The sequence below is a fragment of the Gymnoscopelus braueri genome (assembly GCF_963280865.1).
Source record: "Gymnoscopelus braueri genome assembly, chromosome: 17".
Lineage (NCBI taxonomy): Eukaryota > Metazoa > Chordata > Actinopteri > Myctophiformes > Myctophidae > Gymnoscopelus > Gymnoscopelus braueri.
The window spans coordinates 37,865,181-37,889,976 of NC_137617.1; the positions used below are offsets into that span (position 1 = coordinate 37,865,181).

Consider the following 24,796-nt stretch of genomic DNA (forward strand, 5'->3'; position numbering starts at 1 on the left):
AAAGATGGATAAGGTAAACACGAAAATAATCGGTCTCCATAGATCTTAGCAGAAGCATTGAGCTCGATCTACACTGACTCACACGTACACAACTACACATGCATGTACAACATAGAATTTAATAATACATACTCTCCTGTCTTGGATGCACAGAACACCAAAGGTGTGTGTGTGTGTGTGTTTGATTTTTTACGAGATACCCACAACAACAAAAATGCACTCCGACAGCGCATTACTGAACATGACGCACTCAGCACCGCTTCTATACGTTCCGACTCAGAGTTATGATTTAATATTTGATAAGCATGTTCCGCTGAGTTTTTGTGTGTTCGTACCCAGCTCCCCGGCGGCCTTGATGTCGATGTTGTCGTAGCCGCTGCCGATGCGGATGATGATGCGCAGCGCTTTGAACTTCTCCAGGTCCTCCCTGGTCAGGGTGATGGTGTGGTACATCATGGCTCCCACAGCCTCGTTCAGCACCTGCACACACACACACACACACACACACACACACACACACACAGGTTAGTATTACCAAACTTGTGAGGACATCAACGTTTTCGGACAGCGAAATCTATGAGTGGCATCTATTATACATCTTTGTACAAGCTCACAACGCGCTGCGACGCGTCGTGAGCTTATAGATCAGCAATTTTTCGGTGCATGACACTGGCACGCAACTACGTATAAATCATGTTTAACTCTAATTCCACGTATGCGTAGAATTTACTGCGCGCGTACAGCGCATTTGGAAAGATCCAATTGATATCAGTGATACCGGCTACACCAGGCGCACGGATACGCGAGCCCAGCATACGGCCATACGCAAGCTTTACAATAGGACTGGATCTATAAGTATGTGTGTGCGTATTCGTTAGTCTAACCTCTAATTTAATTTTAAACTTTGTTTTATTGTTTTTTTTGCACATTAACTCTTCCAGTGCCATGCTTATTTATGGAATTTTGGTTCTGAGTGCCACAACCAAAATTAATTGTAAAAAAAAAGTGCTTAGGAGCCGAGATACAGCCTTTTTCAGTAAAAAGTTAAACAAGAAGTGAATGGAGCAGCAAATCTTCAAATCATCATATCTTGGGTTCTGAACATGTTTTTCCCCCCCCCCCAAAAAAAAAAAGACGTCTTTTCATGACGTCTTGGCGCTCAGGGCGTCAGGCCTCGTGACGTCTTTGACGTCATGTGGCACAGAATGAGTTAATAATGTAGTCGAACCTCTAAATGTCTAATCCTAATCTTAAACACAACCTGAATCTTTAAAAAAAACAGTTTTATATATAAAACAACCATTTTTCTTGTGAGGACCAGGATAATGGTCCTGATTCGCACCACAAGCCTTCTGGCTAAACCCCCCCACTAAACACCCCCCCCCCTGCACGTAACTAAAAAATGCAGTATGATGATGATGATGATTAGGATGATTAAGAAAGAATGGAGATGGGGCTTTCTTTTACATACATATGCATTCATGTATTCATTCATTCACTCACTCGTTCAGTCAGTCAATTCACTAGTTTGTTCATTGTTTTCATCCATTCCTCTGGCTAACTGGCTATAACTGCAGAGTGCCGGTCGCTATGAGGTCAGTCTGAGATCCCATAAGAACCCCATGACAATCACAAGATCACGCCGTCGTCCCCTCGGCATGAACCGTGAAGATCACATGACAGATAACCCAGACATTAAAACGGTCCGGAAAAATGTTTTTTATCGTGGTGGGAAGGGAGGGGGGAAGGGGGGATATGAGCCCAGCAGACATCACATGGCAACAGTCAGCACAAGCAGTGACACAACTGTCCTTTTTAAAGCCCCATGTGTCTTAACCCATTAAAACCGGGAAAGCATCTGTGTCGTTTTAGATTTTTAGTTATAACCATTATTTTGTACTTTGGGCTATTAAAAAATAGCAGATCTACAAGCTCATAGCGTGGCACCGAGTGCCGCGCTATGAGCTTGTAGATCTGCTATTTCTTTTTTTATCGTTCAAATTTTTGAAAATATGATATATTTTTCTTAAAGGAATTTTGTTTCAATCAAATCTTTGCTTCTGGGGGGTCCCTGGAACAAAATATTTTGAGATGGGGGTCCGCGGCCAAATACATTTTGGGGGTCCTTGACATGAAAAAGTTTGTATTTGGCCGCGAACCCCCATAAAATATTTAGTTCTAGGGACCCCCAGAAGCAAAGATTTGAGTTACAAATGTTGTTTCAAAAATATTTATGTATTCAAAGATTTGCACAAATGTTCACCATTTTTTAAAAATAGGAGCTTGTATATCTGTTATTTTTGAATAGCCAATTAAATCTAAAATAACACAGACACTGTCCCGGTCTTAATGGGTTAACTGGAACAAGTCATTACATTGTCTCAGCGGAGCGGCGGTTTGTGCGCCGTCATCAGAACTGCACTCTGTGCCCTCTGGGTCTGAACGGTCAACGGGCCGGGCTAATTGATTGAAAAGGAGAGGTCGCATTGGTGGTTGATCCCAGTGCACACGTTTATGCTTAATTTACACTTGGTTGCGCACCGGTGTGTTGCAGGCTGAAAATAGCAAGACCTATGAGCGCACACAACGTGTCACGTGCGACGCGTTGCGAATTCATAGATTAGGTTATTTTCAGCCTTTATACAGCCCAGAATGGGCCATGTCTAAGAAGGAAACAAGCCGTGGTGTTGGATTCTAGATACTGTAGCACAGTGGTTCTCAAACTTTTTCGTGCCAAGGATCCCCAAATTGATATTGTATGTGGCTGCGGACCCCCACCTGAAGATATGTTGTGCCAGGGACCCCCAGAAGCAAAGATTTGTGATAAACATTTTCGCCTTAATTTTTTTTCATTTGCACACATTTTCAAGATTATTTTTTTGAATAGCCAAAGTACAAAAAGTTGATGAAATGATTGCATTAAAATGCATTATTAACTAATTTTGCTGGGGACCCCCTGGTATCCCCCCCAAGGACCCCTGGGGGATCCACTTTGAGAGCCAATACTGTAGCACTTTAGGCCCCAACACAAAAGTCAATGCTAAGCTGGGTTAGCAATGATTCAAATGAACACATAAGACACTACAGGCCAATCAAAATGACAGATCCAGCTATGAACACAGCACTTGAAAGTATACGCGCTCGAGTGAAACCTCATATAAATTCATATCTCTTCTGAGATCTGGATTAAGGAAAAAAGACAGACATGTACCCGACACATGTCATAATAATATTATCCCAGGATGTCAAGAAGTCAATTGAGACGTGCAAAAATCACTCAAAGGTCAAGTAAGGGCGGGAGGGGGAAACAGCTCCCCTTTGAATATACATATTTTTAAAGCGAACATTTGTAACTCAAATCTTTGCTTCTGGCTTCTGGTTCTACAAATGTCTTCAAAGTCCTAACAGTTTTTTTGAAAAAAACTTATGTTGCTATAATCAGTGGTTCTGAAATTATATCCATTTGGCCAAGGACCCCATCTCAAAATATGTTGTTCCAGGGACCCCCCAGAAGCAAAGATTTGAGTTAAAAACGTTTAAAAAATATATATATTCAAAGATTTGCAAATTTTCACGATTTTTCAAAAATAGCAGATCTACAAGCTCATAGCGTGGCACTCTGTGCCGCGCTATGAGCTTGTATATCTGCTATTTTTGAATAGCCAAAGCATAGAATAATGGTTAAAGTGGTTACACAGACGCGTAACCTCATATAAATTCATATCTCTCCTGAGATCTGGATTAAGAAAAAAAAGACAATGTCGAAATGTACCCGAACACAAATGTCACAATATTATCCGAGGATGTCAAGAAGTCCATTGAGACGTGCAAAAATCGCTCAAAGGTCAAGCAAGGAAGGGCGGGAGGGGGGAAACCGCTCCGCTAGTACGACGGCCCCGTCATCATGAAATGCCACTCCTGCCGCCAGCCCGCCACCACTCTATAACAGAGACAAGGTGACCTGGCCTCCAGGATTCAGCAGTAATGTGGATCTAAGTATCAGCCGTGCTGTCAGCGGGCACCGAGGTAAATAACTGTTCACCTCCAGCCAAAACTGCATTAGCTTTCCTCTGATTAGCAGATTAGCTCCCGAAAAATTTCCATACCGCTTTTATTAGCTCCCGCGTCCCGGCCAGCCAGGCCTGCAGAAATGCTAATTCAAGGTTAAAGCACACCTTACTCTCTCGCAGACACACACACAGGTTTGTATTACTATACTTGTAAGGACGTCAACATTTTAGGAGGCATAGAAAAATTATGAAAACTGCCTGAAAATTTGCCAAAGAATAGCTGAATAATAGCCGAAAAATAGCAGACCTACAAGCTCACGGGATCGGCTGTTTTTCGGTGTGTGACATCGTTTTAAGTTTAAAACTCTAACCCCAACATCGACATCTAACCTCTAAATGCCTTTTTACCATAAAAAATAAATAAATGCTACTATACTTGTGAGGTGGGAACATTAAGGTCCTCACAAGTATAGTCACACACACACACAAACACACTCATGCCCACACACACACACACACACACACACTCACACAAACACTCTATTTTCCTCCCTTTCTCTCTCTGGACGTTGCCTGAAGGGCAAGTTTTGTGTGTGGAGACAAAAGGCTGTAGCGTGAGGAATAGGACTGGGCCAGTAGAAGGTACTAAGAGGAGGAGGGGGGGGGGGGGAGGGACACAGAAACTGAATGCAGTTTACTTTAATGGAAACTCTGACCTAATGTGTCTATTTTCCCCTCCTCACTCGCTCCTCTCTGGTGAAACTGGAGCCACCGCTGCTTTTTAGAAGTATCATTTGTGACAGCGGCTTTTTTTGACACAACGCAGAAGGCTCCCCTACTACCGGAGAGTGTGCGTGTGCGTGTGCGTGTGTGTGTGTGTGAGAGAGGGAAGAGAGCGAGCGTATACTCTTAAAGGGATAGTTCACCCCCAAAATGACTTTTTTTCTATCGATTAGTCACCCCATGGAGACTTGAATTCATGGATATATTTTTCGCTTTCCTGAGCCAATAATTTGACGACCGCTGCCGGTTCCGGTAGGAGACACAAAGAGTCTCATATGTGTCTCCTACTGGAACCACTGCCTACCGGTCCACTGGTCATCAAATTAAATATCCATGAATTCAAGTCTCCATGGGGTGACTAATCAATGTGTGAACTACCCCTTTAAGTACTTGGATGGGTGTGTGCCATTGTGGAAGTGTACAATGTTGTACAGATATCTCTGGGTGCATGCATGCGGACGTGTATGTATAAGTCTGTATATTGTGGCGAGGCAATGCATGAATGTGTGTGTGTGTGTGAAAGAGAGAATGTATATGCATGTATTATGTGGAAAAGTATGTTTTGTAATACCCGGGTGCACGTGTGTGCGTGTGTGTGTGTGTGTGTGTGTGTGTGTGTGTGTGTGCGCGTGTGCGTGCGTGCGTGGCTTACTGGGAAGGGATTTTATGGCTATGAGGTCATCCCACTGGCGAGCAGAGCTGATGTAGTTTGGATGAGGGCTGGCTGTAATGCTGAGAGAGCAGAGACATTCTCCGCCCCGCTACACCATGCCAGGCCACACCAGGCCCCTCACACATCCACAGCCTGCATCCCTTCAAATACACTTAATAGGCCTGGACCACTGGCGTAGTGGTCCAGGCACCTAGGTTTCAAAGCAGCCTGACAGTGTGTCGCGGGTTCGAGTCCTGATCCCGGCAGCCTTTGCTGCATGTCACTCCCCATCTCTCCCCCCATTTCCTATCAGACTACTATCCTATCAATAAAGGCATAAAAAAGCCACAAAAATCATCTTAAAAAATAAATAAATAATAATAATTGTAGTGGAGTATAAGTACAATATTTGGAAATATTCCAGTAAAGTAAAAGTACCTCAAAATTGTACTTGAGTACATGTACTTGGTTACTTTCCACCGCTGCACCTGGATTCCTGCAGTGGCTCAGTGTTTGGACAGCAGGGTGAGAGAGCAGGTGTTGTACTCAGTCCAACACACAGCCAGGCAGTGTTAATACATTATAGACTTGATGTTGACTCTAACACCATATGGGGCTATCATCTAACTTTTATGGGCCATATGCAATCTGAAATGAGCGCGGGACACGTGATAACCATGAGAGACACTCAGGGGGCCGTGGTGGGGGGGGCCTGTTGACCTTGGATGATCGGTGCAGGTACTGCGTAGTGCAGTGGTTTTCAACCCTTTTCATAACAAGGTCCATTATTTATTTGGCATTTGAGCCACGGAACCACCATTTGATGAGATTTAGCCTCTCAGATCCAAGACTGAGAATGTTTTGTTATCGTTGGATACGATTTTGTCCACAATTCCATGTTATATTGATGTTGGTACCATAGGAGAGATAACAGGCAAATGTTGATCAACATTACAATTATTTAATTAAGTAATTAAGTTTAACAATAATTTAACAATAGTTTAACTCTTGAGAGCGTAAAATGGAACCAAATGGACCCGTATGGGTCCATTTGGTTTAATTTTACGCTCTCGAGAGTCAAAGATCTATAAGGGTCCATTTGGTTTCCAACTCTCCATCACCTGGAACCCTCTCAAGGACCACTGGTTGAGAACCCCTGGCGTAGTGGGTTCAGAGGGCTCATTGGAGGGGCGACTACACTCCAGCAGTATCTGTGAGTGTGCGTGTGTGTGTGTGTGCCTGCCTGCCTGCGTGCGTGCGTGCGTATGTGCGTGCGTGCGTGTGTTATCTTTCAAGTAATATGGATTACTGGGTAGATGGCTTTGTTCAATGAGTTGTATCGCCTGCCTTAACTTATGAACCATGGTACGGCGGTGCCATGCTGAAAACAGCAGATCTACAACCTCACAATACATCAAGCTTGTTAGATCTGCTTTTTTTTCTCATGACACCGCCATGCAACAAAGTATAAATCAGGCTTCAATCGAGGCTACTTTCACCTTCAACTCAGCGCTTCTGTTGACTGGTGTGGATTGAGGTGTGTGTGTGTGTGTGTGTGTGTGTGTGTGTGTGTGTGTGTGTGTGTGTGTGTGTGTGTGTGTGTGTGTGTGTGTGTGTGTGTGTGTGTGTGTGTGTGTGTGTGTGTGTGTGTGTGTGTGTGTTTCATCTTCCTGTTATCTTTCAAGCGATATGGATTACTGGGTAGATGACTCCAACTCTCTGTAAATCGAGGCTACTTTCACCTTCAAGTGATGGAAGTGTTTCTTTTGGCTGGTGTGGGCTGAGGTGTATGTGTGTGTGTGTGTGTGTGTGTGTGTCTATTGCTTGATTTTTGTGGTCACGCGTGCAAACAAACACACACAAACACACATACACACACACGTGCATCTCTGTGCATGCGTATCTGTATCTGTGTGTGTGTGTGTGTGTGAGCAGGGCATGTCGGCATGTAGCGTTCCAACATCCTGCCGAAACTCACTCGATTATCCACGACCATCGTCTTCACGCCAGGGAAATGGAGATTGGACATATTTTTCTCTCTCTCTCTCTCTTTTCAATCTACATCACCTCCCCCTCTGGGTATCCGTTGCACCAGCCAGTTATTACCGCCGACTGCTGAATATGCTGCCGAGGTGCACATTACAATCATGTTTCCCCGATAAGGGCTTGTGTGTTAAAACAAACAACCAAAAGAAGAAAAAAAAACAGCTATCCGGCCCCTTCGTCCTCCATCCCCTCCTCCACCCTCCATACCATCCCCCCCCCCCTCCACTCTCTCCTGGTCGCCTGAAGGTCTCAGATTGAATTGATCTCTATGCAAATGCCTCTTTTTTAATATGTCCCCATTTTCACGGAGGCGGGTCGAAGGAAGTGTGGCGGTGGCCTCTCTCACTCACTCCAGCCGTAGACGGAGAGAGAGATAGCACCTCTACCAGACACCCACCCGCCTCCGTGGCCAAATATATATGTGTGCTTTCTCTCTCTTTCTCTCTTTTTTCCGCAGCTGCATAAAATGCAATAAAGAGCCTCTACAAGCCAGCGCAATGTAATTACACCACGCTGCACCCCCCCCACCCCCACCTACCCCACCCCCCAACACACACACACACAGACTAGAATGAAGCCCTCTGCCTTCTTAGAACAATGGCAGTGATCGCAGTTTGCCACCAAAGTGACATTAAATCACAATGAAGCCACTTTATTTTAGCAGAGGGGTGGGAGGAGAGGAGAGAGGGTGATAGAGCAGCGCATCACATATCAGCTCTGTGTTGTTGAAGGAGACAGAGAGTCTGTGAGAGAGAGAGAGATGCTTAATTTGTGCCATACACAGAAACTAGGCGAGGTACGAGCTCACAACGTGTCGCATCTGCGGCGCGTTGTGAGCTTGTATCTCGGATATTTTTGGCGGCCGACACCGGTGTTCGACGAAGTATAAATAGGGCTTGAGAGAGAGAGAGAGAGAGAGAGAGAGAGAGAGTGATGACAAAGGAAGAACGGAGAGAGAGAATTACGTGCGTTGCAGATGCAATGGTCTGTCAACTATCCGCCCGCAGCGTTGTGAGGAATACACAAGCACAATGCAGCGAGCGTGTGCATCTATGTATGTTTCTGTGTGCGTATATGTATATTTCTTTGTGTGTGTGTGTGTGTGTGTGTGTGTGTGTGTGTGAGTGTGCGTGAGAGAGAGCGCAAGCACACTTGTACGTGTATGTATGCGTTACCTTCTCGTGGATCTCCTGTGTGGACTGGGCGTCGCAGAAGGCCACGGTGGCCAGGTCTTTGAGGATGGGCATCTCCACGGTGCAGTCGCGGCCGTCGAGCAAGGCCACCAGGGGGCGCGGGTGCATGGGCCCATTCATGATCTGGGGCCGGATACCTGGAGGGAGGAAGAGAGAGAGAGAGAGGGTCAGGATTTAACATGGTAAATGGAGCATTTCAGTGGGTCATTTTAAGTAACTCTGAGAGTGTACAAATGGAACCAAATGGACCCGTGAGGGTCCATTTGGTTCCATTTGTACACTCTCAGAGCTTCAGACCTGTAATGGTCCATTTGGTTCCATGTGAACACTCTCAAAGTTACAGACCTGTAAGGGTCCATTTAGAACCCCCTCAAGGAACGCTGAGGGTCCCTGGAACCCCGCTTTGAGAACTACTGGTGCATTTACAGTATATAGCGCAATATATCCAAAGTGCTTTACTACAGTAAAGTGCATTACATTCACAACTCATTCACACACATATTCATACACCGACGGTGGAGGAAACGTATGGCAAAGCACCAACATGCTCAATCACCGGGAGCAGTTAGGGGTTCAGTCAGTGTCTTGCTCAAGGACACTTCGACACTGACACAGGGAGAAGCCGGGGAGTGAACAGGGAAACCTTCCGATTCCCAAGCGGCCTGTACACATCCTGAGCCACTTCCACCGCTACTGTACATTTACATCTGGATCTTATTTCATTAGGCTGTCACCCCAACCTGGGGTGACAGGGCCTTCTCGGCGGCTGCCCCCTCACATGTGGAACTCACTCCCAGCTCACATCAGAGCTGCCCCCACCCTCACCATATTTAAAACCACACTCCACACCACACCTTTTCAGACTCCCATTCCCTACATAAAACCCCAACCCCTGCCCCTCCCTTTTGTTTACCTTTCTTTTATAGTTATAACCTTTTTAACTAGTTCTTTCTAATAAAGTTGTTTTTATATTGCTCTGTAAAGTGACTTTGAGTATCTAGAAAACCGCTATATAAAATCGTATGTATTATTATTATTACTTCTCCACCATAAGTTAACATTCTAGTGACAGAGGAACACTTAGTCATTATTCTTGGAGACTACACTTAAAAGATCCTGAGAGGTAGAGGTGGATTTTGCTGTGTAACCCTCTTTACTGTTAGTTGAATGCTATACTATGCGATCTGGGAATTCCATCTTATTCCACGCTGGCACTCTACTGCACTGTACGGCAAGTGGCTCCGAATAACAACTCCTGCTAAATAAATCTAGGCCACGGTCACAGGTGAAGCTAAACAGTTAAACCGCGGTGCTGTTTAATAGCAGAGGGCCATTCATCACTACATGGTATTTGAATTGCTTTCCCACATTCATACTGATTGACCCCGTGCTTAATTCTCAGGTCCAAGCTAAATGGAAACAGATGGGACAGGCAGACAGGGCCAGAGAGTACTGCCAGGTACAAGCAAGCACACAAACGTTAAGCAATTAAAAAGCCATCGGCACCGAGAATAATCCTTGCGCTAATGTTTCTTACATCTACATTTTACATTTCTTATGCTTGATTTATACTCTCCATGCTTGATTCATATGCACCAGCGTCGTGCCGAAAATAGCCGATCTACAAGCTCACGACGCGAAGCTGTGTGACGCGGGGTGAGCTTGTAGATCGGCTATTTTCCCAAAGTATAAATCTGACTTTACATTAAAAGGGATTGCTCACGCCCAAAAAATCGATTAGTCACCCCATGGAGACTTGAATTCATGGATATTTTTTGTCGCAGCCAATAATTTGATGACCGGCAGCGGTTCCGGTAGGAGACACAAAGAGTCTCCTTTGTGTCTCCTACCGGAACCGCTGCCTACCGGTCCGCTGGGCATCAAATTATTGGCTTAGGAATGTGACAAAAACAAAACAAATATCCATGAATTCAAGTCTCCATGGGGTGACTAATCGATAGAAAAAAGTATGTTTTTGGGGTGAACTATCCCTGAAACTGTTCACCCAAAACTCTTGGAAGCGACACATGCCGTGTGGCAGCGAAACACTTTTCAACACCATTCGCTACAAAACAGAAAACAAACATGATTAGCAGCCGCGTGCGGCGCGCTCGCTTGCCCCGTGAGTGTTGAGTGTCTCTCTGTGTGCAGCAAGGCTTTGATTAGGTTAGGCTACTCTAAAAGCTAACAAACGCTGCTCAATAAATCGATGCTCTGACTCAGACTGGATTAGGCCCGCCGCCTCACTTACAAGAACCCTCCGTGTTTCACCTTAAGCCCACTGTAATTTATACCCGCCTGCCTAAAAGAGCGATCTACAAGCTAACAACACGTTGCAACACTTCAACCCTCGTGGCGATGGGATGTAAATAAATGGCCCTGGTGGCACCACACAGCTGCAGCAGCAACACGCAGAGCCCCATGCCCCGCACATACAGTACATGTCACCTGCGAACACACCAACCACCATACTCCTGGGATGAGAATATCTGTGCACAGGTGTGAACACGCATGCACTCCATCATGCCCGGAGGGCAACATATCCCCCCTGTGTGCTAGTTTGACAAAAGCACGTGCGCATACACACAAATGTGTGCGCACGCCACACACGCGCACACACACACACACACACACACACACACACACACACACACACACACACACACACACACACACACACACACACACACACACACACACACACACACACACACACACACACACACACACACACACACACACACAATGTTAGCTCTCATAGTTCTTAGTTCAGAGGGAGACTGGCTGCTATGTTTGCCTTGATGTGAGTGGCAATAGCAGCTGTGGAAAGAGAGGAAGAGGGAGGGGAGTTGGGTGGGGGGGGGCGGCCGGGGAAAGGCGAATAACAGAAAAAAAAGAGGAAAAACCACAGAGCTACCCCAGACATCATGCAGGCTGGCCACTGCCCTGCGTCAATGAAGCCGTGTATCGCGACACGCAAAGCGTCTGTGTCAGAGGCAACCACCCGAACCCACAGCCAGCACCAACTCACATCTGCAGGCGATGGCGCTTGACAAAACTCCATTACGGAGCCGCTGCATGTCACAATCCCGCGAGCTGTGGGTTTTGTCTCTGCTCGTTTCTTTCTCACACCCTCTCTACACACACACACACACACACACACACACACACTTCCCTCGCTCGCAGCGAGAGCTCGAGCTACAGGCTCCCCAGTGGGCTGACCTTCTCGTTGCGTCCCGGCGCTGAAGACACATGCCATACAGTACAGGGAAAGACAGACAATTACCAGGCCCTGCTTCATACAATGTTAACAAGCTGGCCATCAATATTCATGCTGCCGGCTGGTGCTTTTTTCTGAGTCCGCTTTGGCGTTGGGGATGGATGGAAGGACCCAGTGAGGGGGTGGAGGGTTGGGGGGGGGGGGGGTGTACTGTCGAGTGGCGTCTCCCTGTAGAGCGGGCCCCCTCCATCTGTATCGCTCTTATCGCCTCACGGAGGTCAGGATCTTTACAGGTAGTTTGGCAGCTACGGATCTGTGCCGGGGCAGGAGGAGACGTATCGTAAGTCAACCCCGCCGTGACAAGCGAGAGAGAGAGAGAGAGGCGGGGTGGGTCCCGGGAGGACGATCGGAGGTGTGATGTCATGTTGTAGCGGTCCTTATCTGTGTGCGTCGGTGCTCTCCAGAGCCTGTTGCTATAAGATCATTATCTGTGTGTGTGTGTGTGTGTGTGTGTGTGTGTAGGGCTGAGCTCACTGTCCGTGTCAGGGGGGTTGGGGTGGAGTGTGTGTGTGTGTGTGTGTTGTATTGCTATACTTGTGAGGGACAAATGTAGTATAGTAGAATTTGACAAATAGACATTATAAGGAACATTTTACTGGTCCTCCTCACAAGACAAATGGTTGTTTTTAGATAGGCTTACAATTAGGAAAAGACTCAGGTTGGTGTTAGGTTTAGGATTAGACATTTAGAGGTTAGGTTTAGGGTTTAGGAACGGAGTTAAGCATTATTTATACTTATACTGTATAAGCGATCTGCAAGGGCGACGTGTTGTGACCTTGCAGATCGCCTATTTTCGTGTTAGATAATGAAATGGCGTTGACAAAATGGGCCTCATATAATGTCGATGTCACAAGTATAGTAATTCAAACCTCTGTGTGTGTGTGTGTGTGTGTGTGTGTGTGTGTGTGTGTGTGTGTGTGTGTGTGGGGGGGGGTGTATCTTTACAAGCATGATCAGGTCAGGCTCTCTGAGGCCAGATAAGGGGCGAGCGAGCAAGCAGGAGGTGAGCGCGCAGGAGGAGGCTCTCTCTCTCCTTCTCGTTAGGGAGGTGCAGGCTGGGATTAGGGCAGCAGGGGAGGCCGATTAGGGGAGATCAAGGTGAGATTAGCAGCTTTAAGGCCAAGGGGGGTTGGGGGGAGAAAGTTGTGCGTGGCTCTGCACAAACACGCTAAAAAAGGCACAGTGGGGAAGAAGTGTGCCTTCTTCAAGCTCACAATGCATCGCGCTGCGACGGGTTGTGAGCTTGTAGATCTGCTATCATTGACACTGGCTCGCAATTAAAAAAAATATATAAACTGTATAAATTATAGGCCTAAACAGCAGTAGCGTAATTTTCAGTAAAAAGTTTTGGTATTTGTACTCTACTCGAATATTACCACTAATTTACACTATTATTAGGTATTATAATAATTGTGCTTTCTACTTCATTACTATTTATCTTTAGTTATATTGCAGGTTCAGATAATTATATACTATCCTACATGGTAGGATAGTATAAAATGGCAGAATATTATGGATGGTGGGTACCGTATATTTTCTAAATTCCGTATTATACCTGTATCTTTTCCGTATTTCTCTATATATCTTCCTTTCAATATTCTCAAGTATATTTTGATGCCAATACTTTTGCACTAAATAAAGGACATTTTGTGTGTAACAGAGTATTTCTACACTGCAATATTACTATTTTTACTTAATGGGTTGAGTAAAAGATCTGAGTACTTCTTCCACCACTGACAAACGGCTGGACAAGCCAAGAGAGAAGGGAATGAAGGCTAAATGGATGTGTATTTATGATGCATCTTAGCCCAACAGCTACCCTGAGAGGCATGGTGATATAGACAAAAAGGATGAAGGAAGAGGCCAGAATGGAGAGGAGGCAGCAATGCCATGCGCGAGCCACTGAATTAAACAGTTTTATAATATAAAGAAATCATATCAATGTATCGATTAACCACTTAAGCGTTTCATTTTATACTTCATCACACAACAATGTTGTGGAAAAATAGTTAACCCTTTAAGACGCCTCTGTGTCAGATGGAATGCATCCGAGTCATTTTCAGGTTTCTTTGGCTATTCAAAAAATAGCAGATCTACAAGCTCATGAGCTTGTAGATCTGCAACAAAAAAAAAATTATCGTCACAATTTGTGGAAATCTCAAAAAGAAAAAGAAAAACTCAAAAAGATTTGAGTTACAAATGTTCACTTATATCACATGTATATATATTCAAAGATTTGCACACATTTTAACGATTTTTTTTAAATAGCCAAAGAAAACTGACACAGATGCCTTCCCGGTCTTAATGGGTTAAAATAGCCTAGAGCGGGGCGCCGCTGGCCTAGCGGTTAAGGCTGCATAGCACATATCTAATGCAGGTTCGATTCCCGAGCCTGACGGGATTTAACCGTTGCGCCCTAAGAGATAGAGAGAGCAAAAAGGGGAAAAGTCAGCCAATCTAACCGGCGGCACGACGTCTATACGCAAGCCAGCGGGGAGAATCACAGCGGAGGTGTCTGCGCCCCCCTGTGCCGTCTCCGTCGGTTGTCATGGTGATCGCTTAATAGGGCTTCATCTGGGGTTATAATGTACTTTATTTTAACCCATTCAGACCTGAAACGCATCTGTGTCATTTTAGATTTCTTTGGCTATTCAAAAATAGCAGATCTACAAGCTCATAGCGCGGCACCGAGTGCCGCGCTACGAGCTTGTAGATCTGCTATTTTTGAAAAATCGTGAAAACATATTTTTTATATTTTTTTCAAAAAACTGTTAGGATTTAGAAAACATTTTGAGAACCGGACTCAGGCCTTAATGGGTTAAGCAGCGCCGGTTGACACCTGCGCTGCCGTGCAGAGCCAGTGCAGAGCACTGCACTGAGATGAGCTGAGCTGAGCTGGGCTTGTTCTACAGGCGGCCAGGCCAGGAGGGAAATATATAGCTTTGTGTGTGTTTCCTCTCTCTGCTCCGTGCAAACTGCACCGACAGCCCAGACACAGACCAAACACTGAGATACTAGACACACTTCCCCTCTCGCTACACCGCAAAAACCCAGAGTGTTGATGATTCCACTCTGACAGTGTGAAGGTGGACCTGTAAGGCTGTGTGTGTACACACACACGCTCGCAACCCAGTAAACCCACACCACTCCACGTATAAAAATAACAATTTTACAAAGGTATTAGTGTGCTAAGAGAACACGCATACTCTGCTACAAGTGGCTACCCAAATAAAATACCGGCGCGTTTTATTGATTTGCAGGGGGTGAAATTAATAAACCGCGCAGACCCAGTCGAGTGCTCCGGTATTTTATTTGGACGGTCTCTTTTAATTTGAAGTGGCCAGGTATTTTTTTTTACGCAACTTGCCCCAATGTTGTTGAGCACCGAGCCCTTCTACCCACAACTGGCTGAAGTGCGTTGGACTTCTCTCTGCTACAGAGTAAGAAATATATCTAGTACAGTATCAATCTGTCTGTGCCAGACACGATAGATGGACAATAGGGATGGTATTATAGAACACTGGTTTTCCAACCTTTTTCATGCCAAGGACCCCTAAATTGATATACTTTTGGCCGCGGATCCCCATCTGAAAATGTTTTGTGCCAGGGACCCCCAGAAGAGAAGATTTGTGTTAAAAATGGCACTAAAAAACACAGATTTTTCGGCACAAAGTGACGCGCTGTGAGCTTGTATATCTGCTGTTTTTGAATAGCCAACGTATACAATATGGATAAAGGGGGTGAAAATGTATTAACACCTTTTTCTGGGGAACCCCTGGAACCCCCTCAAGGACCACTGGTGGTCCCCGGACCACTGGTTGAGAACCACTGTTATTGAATAAATGCTAGAATAGCACCGATGGTAGAATAGTATAATAAAATATATGATAGTAGAATAATACAGATGGTAGATTAGGCAAGGCTGTGTGTGATATGTGATTAGCTATCTTCTGCCTCTCGAGTGGCTGCACATTTGGAACCGACTACAGAATATTAATGGAAGCAGCTGGTTATGACTGGCCAAGGCCACTACACCGCACCGCGCTGACAAGGGACGTTTAGTGTCCTTACTTGACTAGACTATAATTATGTGATGGCCGTTTGTAAATATGATCACTTGTGATCATTTGCATGTACGCATATCTACCGACATCCATTTCTTCACCTGTGTCGGTAGGTGCGTATCTGTGTGTCTATAACTCTGACTAGTAGGGCCTTGATAAAATCAAACGCAGCTATTGTCAGTGGTGGAAAGTGTAGCAGATCTACAAGCTTGACGCGTTGTGAGCTTGAAGATCTGCTATTTTCAAAAGGTATAGTGCTGAAGTGGTTAATGTATGTTTTGTAATAATAATCAAAATCTACAAAGTAATTAGTAACTAAAGTTTTCAAATAATTGTAGTGGAGTAAGTACAACATTTGTCTCTGAGATGTAGTGGAGAAGAAGTAAAAGTACTGAAAATTGGAAATACTCCAGTAGAGTAAAAATTCCTCAAAATCGTACTTAAGTACAGTACTTGAGTAAATATACTTAGTTACTTTACACCACTGTGTAAATCTGGATGCACCAGAGGTAGGCCGTCATTGCCATGCTCGGCTTTACCTCTCCTCCAGACAAAGTGAGGCTCCATCCCTCTGTCCATAAATCACAAGAGAACCGGTGCACTGCCTTCATGCCAGCATAGAGAGTAGGAGTGCAACAGTTAGTCGAACTAATCGATTTAATGGAGAAAATAATAGACATTAATGAAATGTTTAAAATACCTAAAATAGCACATCTACTAAACTCAAGCTTGTAGATCAGCTATTTTCGCCATTTTCGCGAGAGAAAGAGAGAAAGAGAGAAAGAGAGAGAGAGAGAGAGAGAGAGCTGGTGGAGGGCTGTGGATGTGGAACCAGTGTTGCCAGATTCTGTGAGAGAAACAAGCAACCAGGTCTAGGAAAACAAGCCCAAAAGAAGCGACTATGTGTCACATGAATACAATAAAGATATACATCAGCCATTTGAAAATAGCAGACGCGTCGCAATGCAACGCGTTGTGAGCTTGTAGATCTGCTATTTTCAAGTCAAATCTTGGGGGGAAATTATAATAAGCAGACCTGGCGGCAACACTGTGTGGAACCATGCAGGTATGATGAAGATGATGGGGAGACTTGAAACCCCCCCCTCCAGGCAGGAATACAAGCTGACAGACAGGCTGTAACTCTATGAATCATCCACTGGGTCGTTCTCTCTCTCTCTCTCTCTCTATCTATGTCTGACCTTTAAGTTCCTCCCACTGCTCACACACTCTCTCTCTCTCTCTCTCTCTCTCTCTCTCTCTATGACCTTTCATCTCCTCCAGTGCTCTCTCACTCAGAGTCTCTCTCTCCATCTATTCTCTCCTCTGATTCAGCGTACAGTCACAGAGCGCTCTCTCTCTCGTCGCCGTCGGACGAAAAAACCTCGTACGTCCGAATCCATTCCTTTTTCATTATCGTTTTAAAAAGCATTTTAAAATAGTGAAAATAGCCGATCTACAAGCTCACGACGGCTCGCGTCGCGAGCCGTCGTGAGCTTGTAGATCAGCTATTTTCGCTGCTTTTGTACGACACTCTTGTATGACGAAACATGACATGAATAAATGAAATATGGAGATACAAGGTTTCTGATATACTGTATATATATATGTGGTGACAGCTCTCTTTCCTCCTCTGGATATCTAGCAGACAAGTGTATCACTCTCTCTCTCTCTCTCTCTCTCAGTCTGTCGTACATTTGTCGTTCTCTCGCTCCTTTAAAATCTCTCTCTTCCTTCCTGTGAGTGTTTCTCTTTGCCGTTGCTCTCTCCCACCTCGGCAATCATTGCTTCGCTCTCTCCCTCTTCTTCTCCCTCTCCTCCTCCTCTCCGGTAATCACTCTCCCCACCCCCCCCTCCGTCTCTCCGTCTCTTCTCTCTTTCTCCTCAATTATAATTCCTTCTCTTTCTTTTCCACTCGCTACTTATCACCCCACCCCCCCCCACCACCACCACCCACCTCTCCCTGTCTCTCTCCATTCCCCACCATCACAGTGTCACTGCCTGTCTTCTGAGTGCCTGTGTGCGTGTGTGTGTGTGTGTGTGTGTGTGTGTGTGTGTGTGTGTGTGTGTGTGTGTGTGTGGGGCTGTGTGCATGTATGCGTGTTTAAGTGTGTGGATGCATGACCGTGTCTGTGTGTGTGTGTGTGTGTGTGTGTGTGTGTGTGTGTGTGTGTGTGTGTGTGTGTGTGTGTGTGTGTGTGTGTGTGTGTTGGTCTTGATGGAGGGGAGATGATGTACTGGGTGTAGGAAAAGTGAGTGGGCGCTGACACAATCCCAGAGTGCGCTGCTGGTAAAACCAGTGGCATGATGGTGGATCAGACCAGTATGAGCCGATGATGCTACACCCCCCTGGTACAGACAAATGGGTCACACAGCACACCTCTTTTATGTACTAAGATAGAAAATTAGGGGCTCTGCGTGTGGTCCTTAAAGTATTTAGCATCAATGAATGCACAAACGTCATGAATATGTATTGCAATCTTATCTATAACATCAGAGCCAAACTTACATCGTCATTTACGCACACAGCTACTCGGATTTGCAGCAGGCACGCTCTAATGAATTACACATGCTACATAATGCTTATTGAATATCACACGTGTCTCTGGCTTCGATAACTTCCTGACTTTTAAATCTCGCGAGATCGTTCACAAGATTCACAAGATGGGTTTCAGTCTTACCAACGGGACTCGCTCCAGTCTCTTCAACACAGAGAAAGAGGGAGGGAGAGAGAGAGAGAGGGAAAGAGATTAAGAAAGAATGAGAGAAGTGACGCAGTCTTTCTAACATTAACCTAGATTAGCCCAACTGGAACCCCGCGTTGGCAGCTTAGCGCTCTCTTAACTTTGCCATAGCCATGTAACAATAACAGCCCTTTCATGTTTTTTCAACTGAACAGTGTGCCTTGGGCTCTTCTTAAGTGTGCCTCATCTACCTACACGTTTGATGTCTTCCACGCGACGGAGGAAAGGAACTTAACTCTGTTGATACTGTATTATAACCTAAACATACTGTATGGCACGTCTTCGACTACACACCCACTCGGAAACTAGGGAATTTACTCTTTCCTGGTTGAAAACACAACCCAAAGTTGTGTTCAAAGCCTGCATTCATTTCCATTTCCAAGCAGACGAGTTGGCGAGCGTCCGGATGCCTCATAGCGGCCTCATGTAGCCTGTACTGTGCTTGGCGTGGTTTTTAAAAATCAAGCTCCGGGGCAACCCCAGTAGCTCACCTGGTAAGAGTGCATTATACCACGTTAAATAAAGCAATAATCCTGCAAGCTGGCCCGGGTTCAAACTCCCGGGCTCTTTGCTGCATGTCATCCCCTCTGCCTCCCGCCATTCCCGTCTCTCTGTTCACTGTCTCTATTGAAATAAAGCAGAAACTAAGCAGAAAAGATCATAATGCAATTCACCTTTTCATAGTGCGGCCATAGAAAGAAAGCAGAGAAAATAGAAAAACAATTTAGTCTGAATCTCTCTAAGGTCTCATACAACACAGGAGCGGCACGGCAGAGAGACCAACCCCCGGGTACCGGCGTCCATCAACACGATCACACCGAGATGCAAGGTTTCAAGTGGTTTTGACCTCGACACGGATGGCTCTCTTGTTCCAACAGTGCTGTCAGAGCTTGTTGAGAGGGATCTCTCACACACACACACACACACACACACACACACACACACACACACACACACACACACACACACACACACACACACACACACACACACACACACACACACACACACACACACACACACACACACACACACACACACACACACACACACACACACACACACGCTGCTGGACTCTCTGATGAGGCAGCACACAAAACAGCTGCGGCGGTATCAAACAGAGGAGGAAGTGTGTGTTGGCGGACCCCTCCCCCTGGTTGCGATCGAACCCGCATCTCCGTAGGGGAGGATGGCTATGTTTGGGAGCAGCGCGTGACAGAGAGCGCTCTTACTTCCGCTAAATGATCCCTCTCATACCCTCCATTTACTATCGTCTACATGTTATTAGCTGCTAAACTGTATTGTGTATAAGGACATCTTTCCACTGGCGGTGGCAGCAGCTATGGTGGCTATGAATGCACATGCAAGCACACACGCACACAGGGTCTTGTTTGCGGCAATGCTTATGATCTCTGGCGGCTCCTCCTTCAGATCCAGCGCCCACTCGGCTCTTTGACCACCACCTCCAGTACCATCTGACATCCCACTGCTCTGTTGCCATCATTGATAATGAAAAAAACTGCTAAAACATACTTAAAGAAGGTAGGCACTTGTCAATTAAGGCACATAGCACATGGGTGCAATGCCCTGATCGTGAGTCCCAGGTTCGATTCCTGGCCGGACAGGCCATTAGCTCAGTGTCATTCTTCTATACTGTGGCCATAGCCGCCTGGGAAAGAGGGGTTCAAGAGGGTTTCAATCTACGTGTCGAAGTGTCCCTGAGCAAGACACTTAACCCGTAACTGCTCCCAAGGCGCTGCCCCCACCCCCCATAGCCCCCACTGCTCCTGATACTTAGGATGGGTTAGATGCAAATACCACATTTCACTGTATATGCAAATATACAGGGATAAATACCGCAAAGGAGTGCGGACCAAATTATTATGATTATTATTACTCTCTCCCTGCATTTCCTGTCTCTCTCTGCACCATCACGGCAAGTTAAGTCACAAAAAATGCCAACAACAAAAAGGCATGTACAATAATATGAGCAGCAGAAAACACACTGTAAAACACTGCAAGCTGGTATAGGAAAGTAGTCTGACGCCATCCTCTTTTCTGAATAGGCTGCACAACAAGCCTTCAAAAAATAAGTAGAACTGGGTCACAAGGAAATGTATTTTGGAAATGTAGGTCTCTCGCGTTGAAAAGGCTCGGGGAAAACTAAAAGCCTCCACACACCAAACCCAAAACGCCACATAATGAAGATTACCAAATGAAATCACTTTTTTTTTGGTTTTTCATATCTTCCCTCATCAGCAATCCAATCCAATTCTAATCATTTATTCTCTCTCTGCACCAATAAACGTGTGGAAGCAAAACTATAGGGCTGCAGAGTCGGTGTGCCCAAAGCCAGCAACACTTAGTCAGAGTCTGGCAGCAACAGCACCCAGCAGAGAAGAGCTGAGCTGAGCAGAGTATTGGGTAGGGCTGTCAGTCACATTGCGACGCGTTTTGAGCTTGTAGATCTGCTATTTACACTATTTTTGAAAATATAGGAAGGCACATAATGTTTTTACGTGGAAATTATTATGAGGATTATGCAAAAAAAAGTGATTTTCTCAAATAATTGCGATCAGGCGATGTATGTAATAATCGTTACAGGCCTAAGCATGGGGAGATGTGGCCACAGGTTCCATGGCGGGAGCCTGCTTCAACCGCAGGACTCACTATAGTCACTGTTAGTCTCACATTGTCTCCACGAGATGAGAATGATTAAAGAAATCAATATATACAGCATAGAGAATGGCAGATAAACATGATAAAGGGGGCAAATCGAGAAATACGCAGAGAGTGAGTTTAATCGAGAAGAGAAGAGAAGAGAAGAGAAGAGAAGAGAAGAGAATCAAGGCAGACCCAGACAAGCCCTTCTTTCCGCAACATTGTCAACAGCTGCCACCGGTTACCTAGCAACCCCAAGCCACTGTTTGCAGGTGGCTCCTTCCCTTGACAACTGGGGGTTGGGGTGGTGGTCGTACACGGTGATGATGGTCTGTTTGTAGTCATGACCATTTACCCTGCTGGCACCCCGGGCAACAGCTCTTACAATACCCAGAACCCCCCCTGGTTAACACCACCTGCCTGCCCGCCCGTCTAGCCAGGCATGCAGGGGGGGGGGGGGGGGTGTACTGTATGTGTGAGTGCGGGGGGCACACAGAAGCGGTGAGCTACATGGGACCATGATCATGTATATGTTTGCATATCGGAGTGCATGTCCACACAGGCACACACATGAGGGCGGCAGTAGCCGTTCACATTAACCCTTTAAGACCTGAGGCGATTCTTAAAAAAAACAGTTTTTTGAAAAAAATCTAAAACTTTTTTTTTCAAGATTTTTCAAAAATAGCAGATCTACAAGTTCATAGCGCGGCACTCGGTGCCGCGCTATGAGCTTGTATATCTGCTATTTTTGAATAGCCAAAGACATCTAAAGTGACACAGATGCGTTCCAGGTATCAATGGGTTAAGCTAAAGTCTGGGCAAAATATGCACTTCTGCGTGCTGGAACAAATTCACGCATGCATGCATGCATGCTACGACGCGCAGTTACACAGCAAATGCACGCAAGAGCGCACGTGTGCACACACACACACACACTTGGCAGGCTGCCACAGGCATGACAGTGGAGTAATGGAGAAGCTTGGCATAACGCACAGATGTGCCGGTGGGTCAAACAACAGTTTTGTTTGTCTTTCTCTTGAGTTCCCGCCCATTTCTACTGACACACTGCCAAGGCCTCTGAGCTTACTGCTGCACTACAGGGAGGGTGAATCACTCGTTTACCGTTTCTCACACACACACACACACACACACACACACACACACACACACACACACACACACACACACACACACACACACACACACACACACACACACACACACACACACACACACACACACACACACACACACACACACACACACACACACACACACAATAAATATAAACCACACAACATTTCAGCTGAGTGAAAGGTCACTGCATGGGATGTAGTAGTTGAGAAGAGGGGTGCGTGTGTGTGTGTGTGTGTATGGGGGGGGGGTGCTGGGTATAAGCCCCCTTTGTTGGCAGCTCTCTCTCTGCCCTCCGCGACCCCCCCCCCGCCCCCCCACCCCCCCCACCCCTTCACCTCCCCAAAAGGTAGCACACAAAGGCCACTTGTCCTGTGCGCCCCACCCCTGTCACCACCCAGCTGCCCGCCACACCAATCCGTCCCCTGCCAAAGAAAATGGGAGAGAGAGAGAGAGAGAGAGAGAGAGAGAGAGAGAGAGAGAGAGAGAGAGAGAGAGAAAGAGAGAGAGAGAGAGACAGTGCTGGCTTAAATGGCACCCTTTGTGCTCAGCGGGCCGGGGGCCCGCAACTCCGCGGGACAAAAGCGGGGCGTCAACAGCGGCCATGGCACGGCCACACCGGACCTCCCCCCTCTCTCTCTCTCTCTCTCTCTCTCTCTCTTGCTACGTTTTATTCTCCTCCTGCGTTGCCCCGAGCTCTCGGAGCAGGGAAAGAAGGAAGACGAGGTACGCGCAGATTTACGTGCGCGCAAATCTGCGCGTAACTCGCTCCCCTTCCAAGAGAGAGAGAGAGACGGACGGACGTCAATGTGAGAACGTGGTTGGGCGCGCACACACACGCAACACTTCTCCCTGCCCCTGCCACCCCCCCTCCCCACACACACACACACACACACACACACACACGCCAGACTTTATTAGACATCCAGAAAAAGGGAAAACAGGAAACATGCTCCTTGCCTGGAAAATGTTGTCTCCACATTCTTTCGGCGTCAGCGGCTGCGCATAGCAGCCCCGCGAAAACGGACGACCGCGGTGGCGAGGTGAAGGGCAAGACACAAAATAGAAGAAAAAAAAATAACACAAGTGAAGGAGGATAGTCCGCAATAGTCCGCTGGGGGAATCTACCCCAAACAGCCCCCCCTCCCCACCCCGCCCTCTCTTCTCCTCGCGCTTCCTCTGACCTCCCTCCACCTCGCCCCCCCACCTTCCAGTTGCTCCCCTCAGTGCCGGTCCCGGTCAAGGGAAAGGGGGGGCTGGAAATGTTTTGTTTTTTTCTTCTTCTTCTTCACAGGACACGAGCAGCGCTCACTGAACAACCCCGGCTGCATCATCTCCACACAGCCTCCCCCCCCTCATCCAGCCCCCTCCTCGGTCCGTTTGAGGGCTCAGAGGGAAGACAGGGAAAAAAATATAGACCCGTGCGACTTTCTTTACGCACAGTCACACTCGCTCACTCGCTCACTTGCACACGGAGACGCCCGGCGATCAGATGGAGGAATGGCTTTTGTCCCTTGTTTTTTTTTTTCCTCTATGAAGAAAAGGCAGCGGTGGGGGGGAGGAGGAGGGGTGGGGGGCGCAACGAGGATGATGATGATGATGAGGGCTGGAAAGTCTCTCCGCCGCTTCCTCTGGTGTCAGCTGTGCAACATCGGACCAGTCAGCCCCCCCTCCCTCCCTCCCTCCCTCCCTCTCTGTCCTCTCTCTCTGTCTCTCCTTTTCCTTATCTCTCTTTTCTCCGCTGCCTTTGTCTCTCCGCGGCTCTAATAAGAGCAGGAAGAGCAGATGAGAGAGAGATCTGTCGCTCAAAGCGGAGGAGAAGAAATCCTGGGTTGTTGTTTTTTTCTCGTTCAGAAGAAGTGCCAGTCCTGATATGTCTAGTCGAGCTCCGGGTTTCGCACGATTTACTCCCTGCGTTTCACTTCACACAGCGCTCCGCACAAACGCACACACGTGCACGCACATATACACACAAACACACACACAGACACACGTTCCCTCCTCCCTTTTTTTCCCCACCTCCTTCTCTTCTTTTTTATGTTTTATTTCTGATCTGGCCTCCACTGTGTTTTAAGAACGCCTGCCCCTTTTTTCCTCTCTCTCTCTCTTTCTCTCTCTCACTCACTCTCTCTCTCCCTCCCAATTATTCAGCTTCCTCCTCATGCTTTTCCACTTTCATCTACTAGACCCCCAGCCCCACACACACACACACACACACACACACACACACAC

General features: G+C 46.5%; 1 protein-coding gene across 4 annotated transcripts in view; it reads right to left on the reverse strand.

Annotated features, from left to right (window-relative positions):
• Nucleotides 1–24,796, reverse strand: part of ctbp2l (C-terminal binding protein 2, like) — a 158,831-nt gene that overhangs the window by 22,995 nt on the left and 111,040 nt on the right. For 3 of the 4 annotated variants that reach the window (XM_080454242.1, XM_080454244.1, XM_080454245.1), the window contains 2 exons: nucleotides 8,667–8,821; nucleotides 336–480 (listed from right to left, as the gene is read on the reverse strand). In XM_080454242.1, the coding sequence (XP_080310368.1) occupies nucleotides 336–480; nucleotides 8,667–8,821 (300 nt within the window). Of the gene's footprint in view, nucleotides 1–335; nucleotides 481–8,666; nucleotides 8,822–23,524; nucleotides 23,694–24,796 lie in introns of those variants that run through there. The other variant, XM_080454243.1, reaches the window with a different exon arrangement.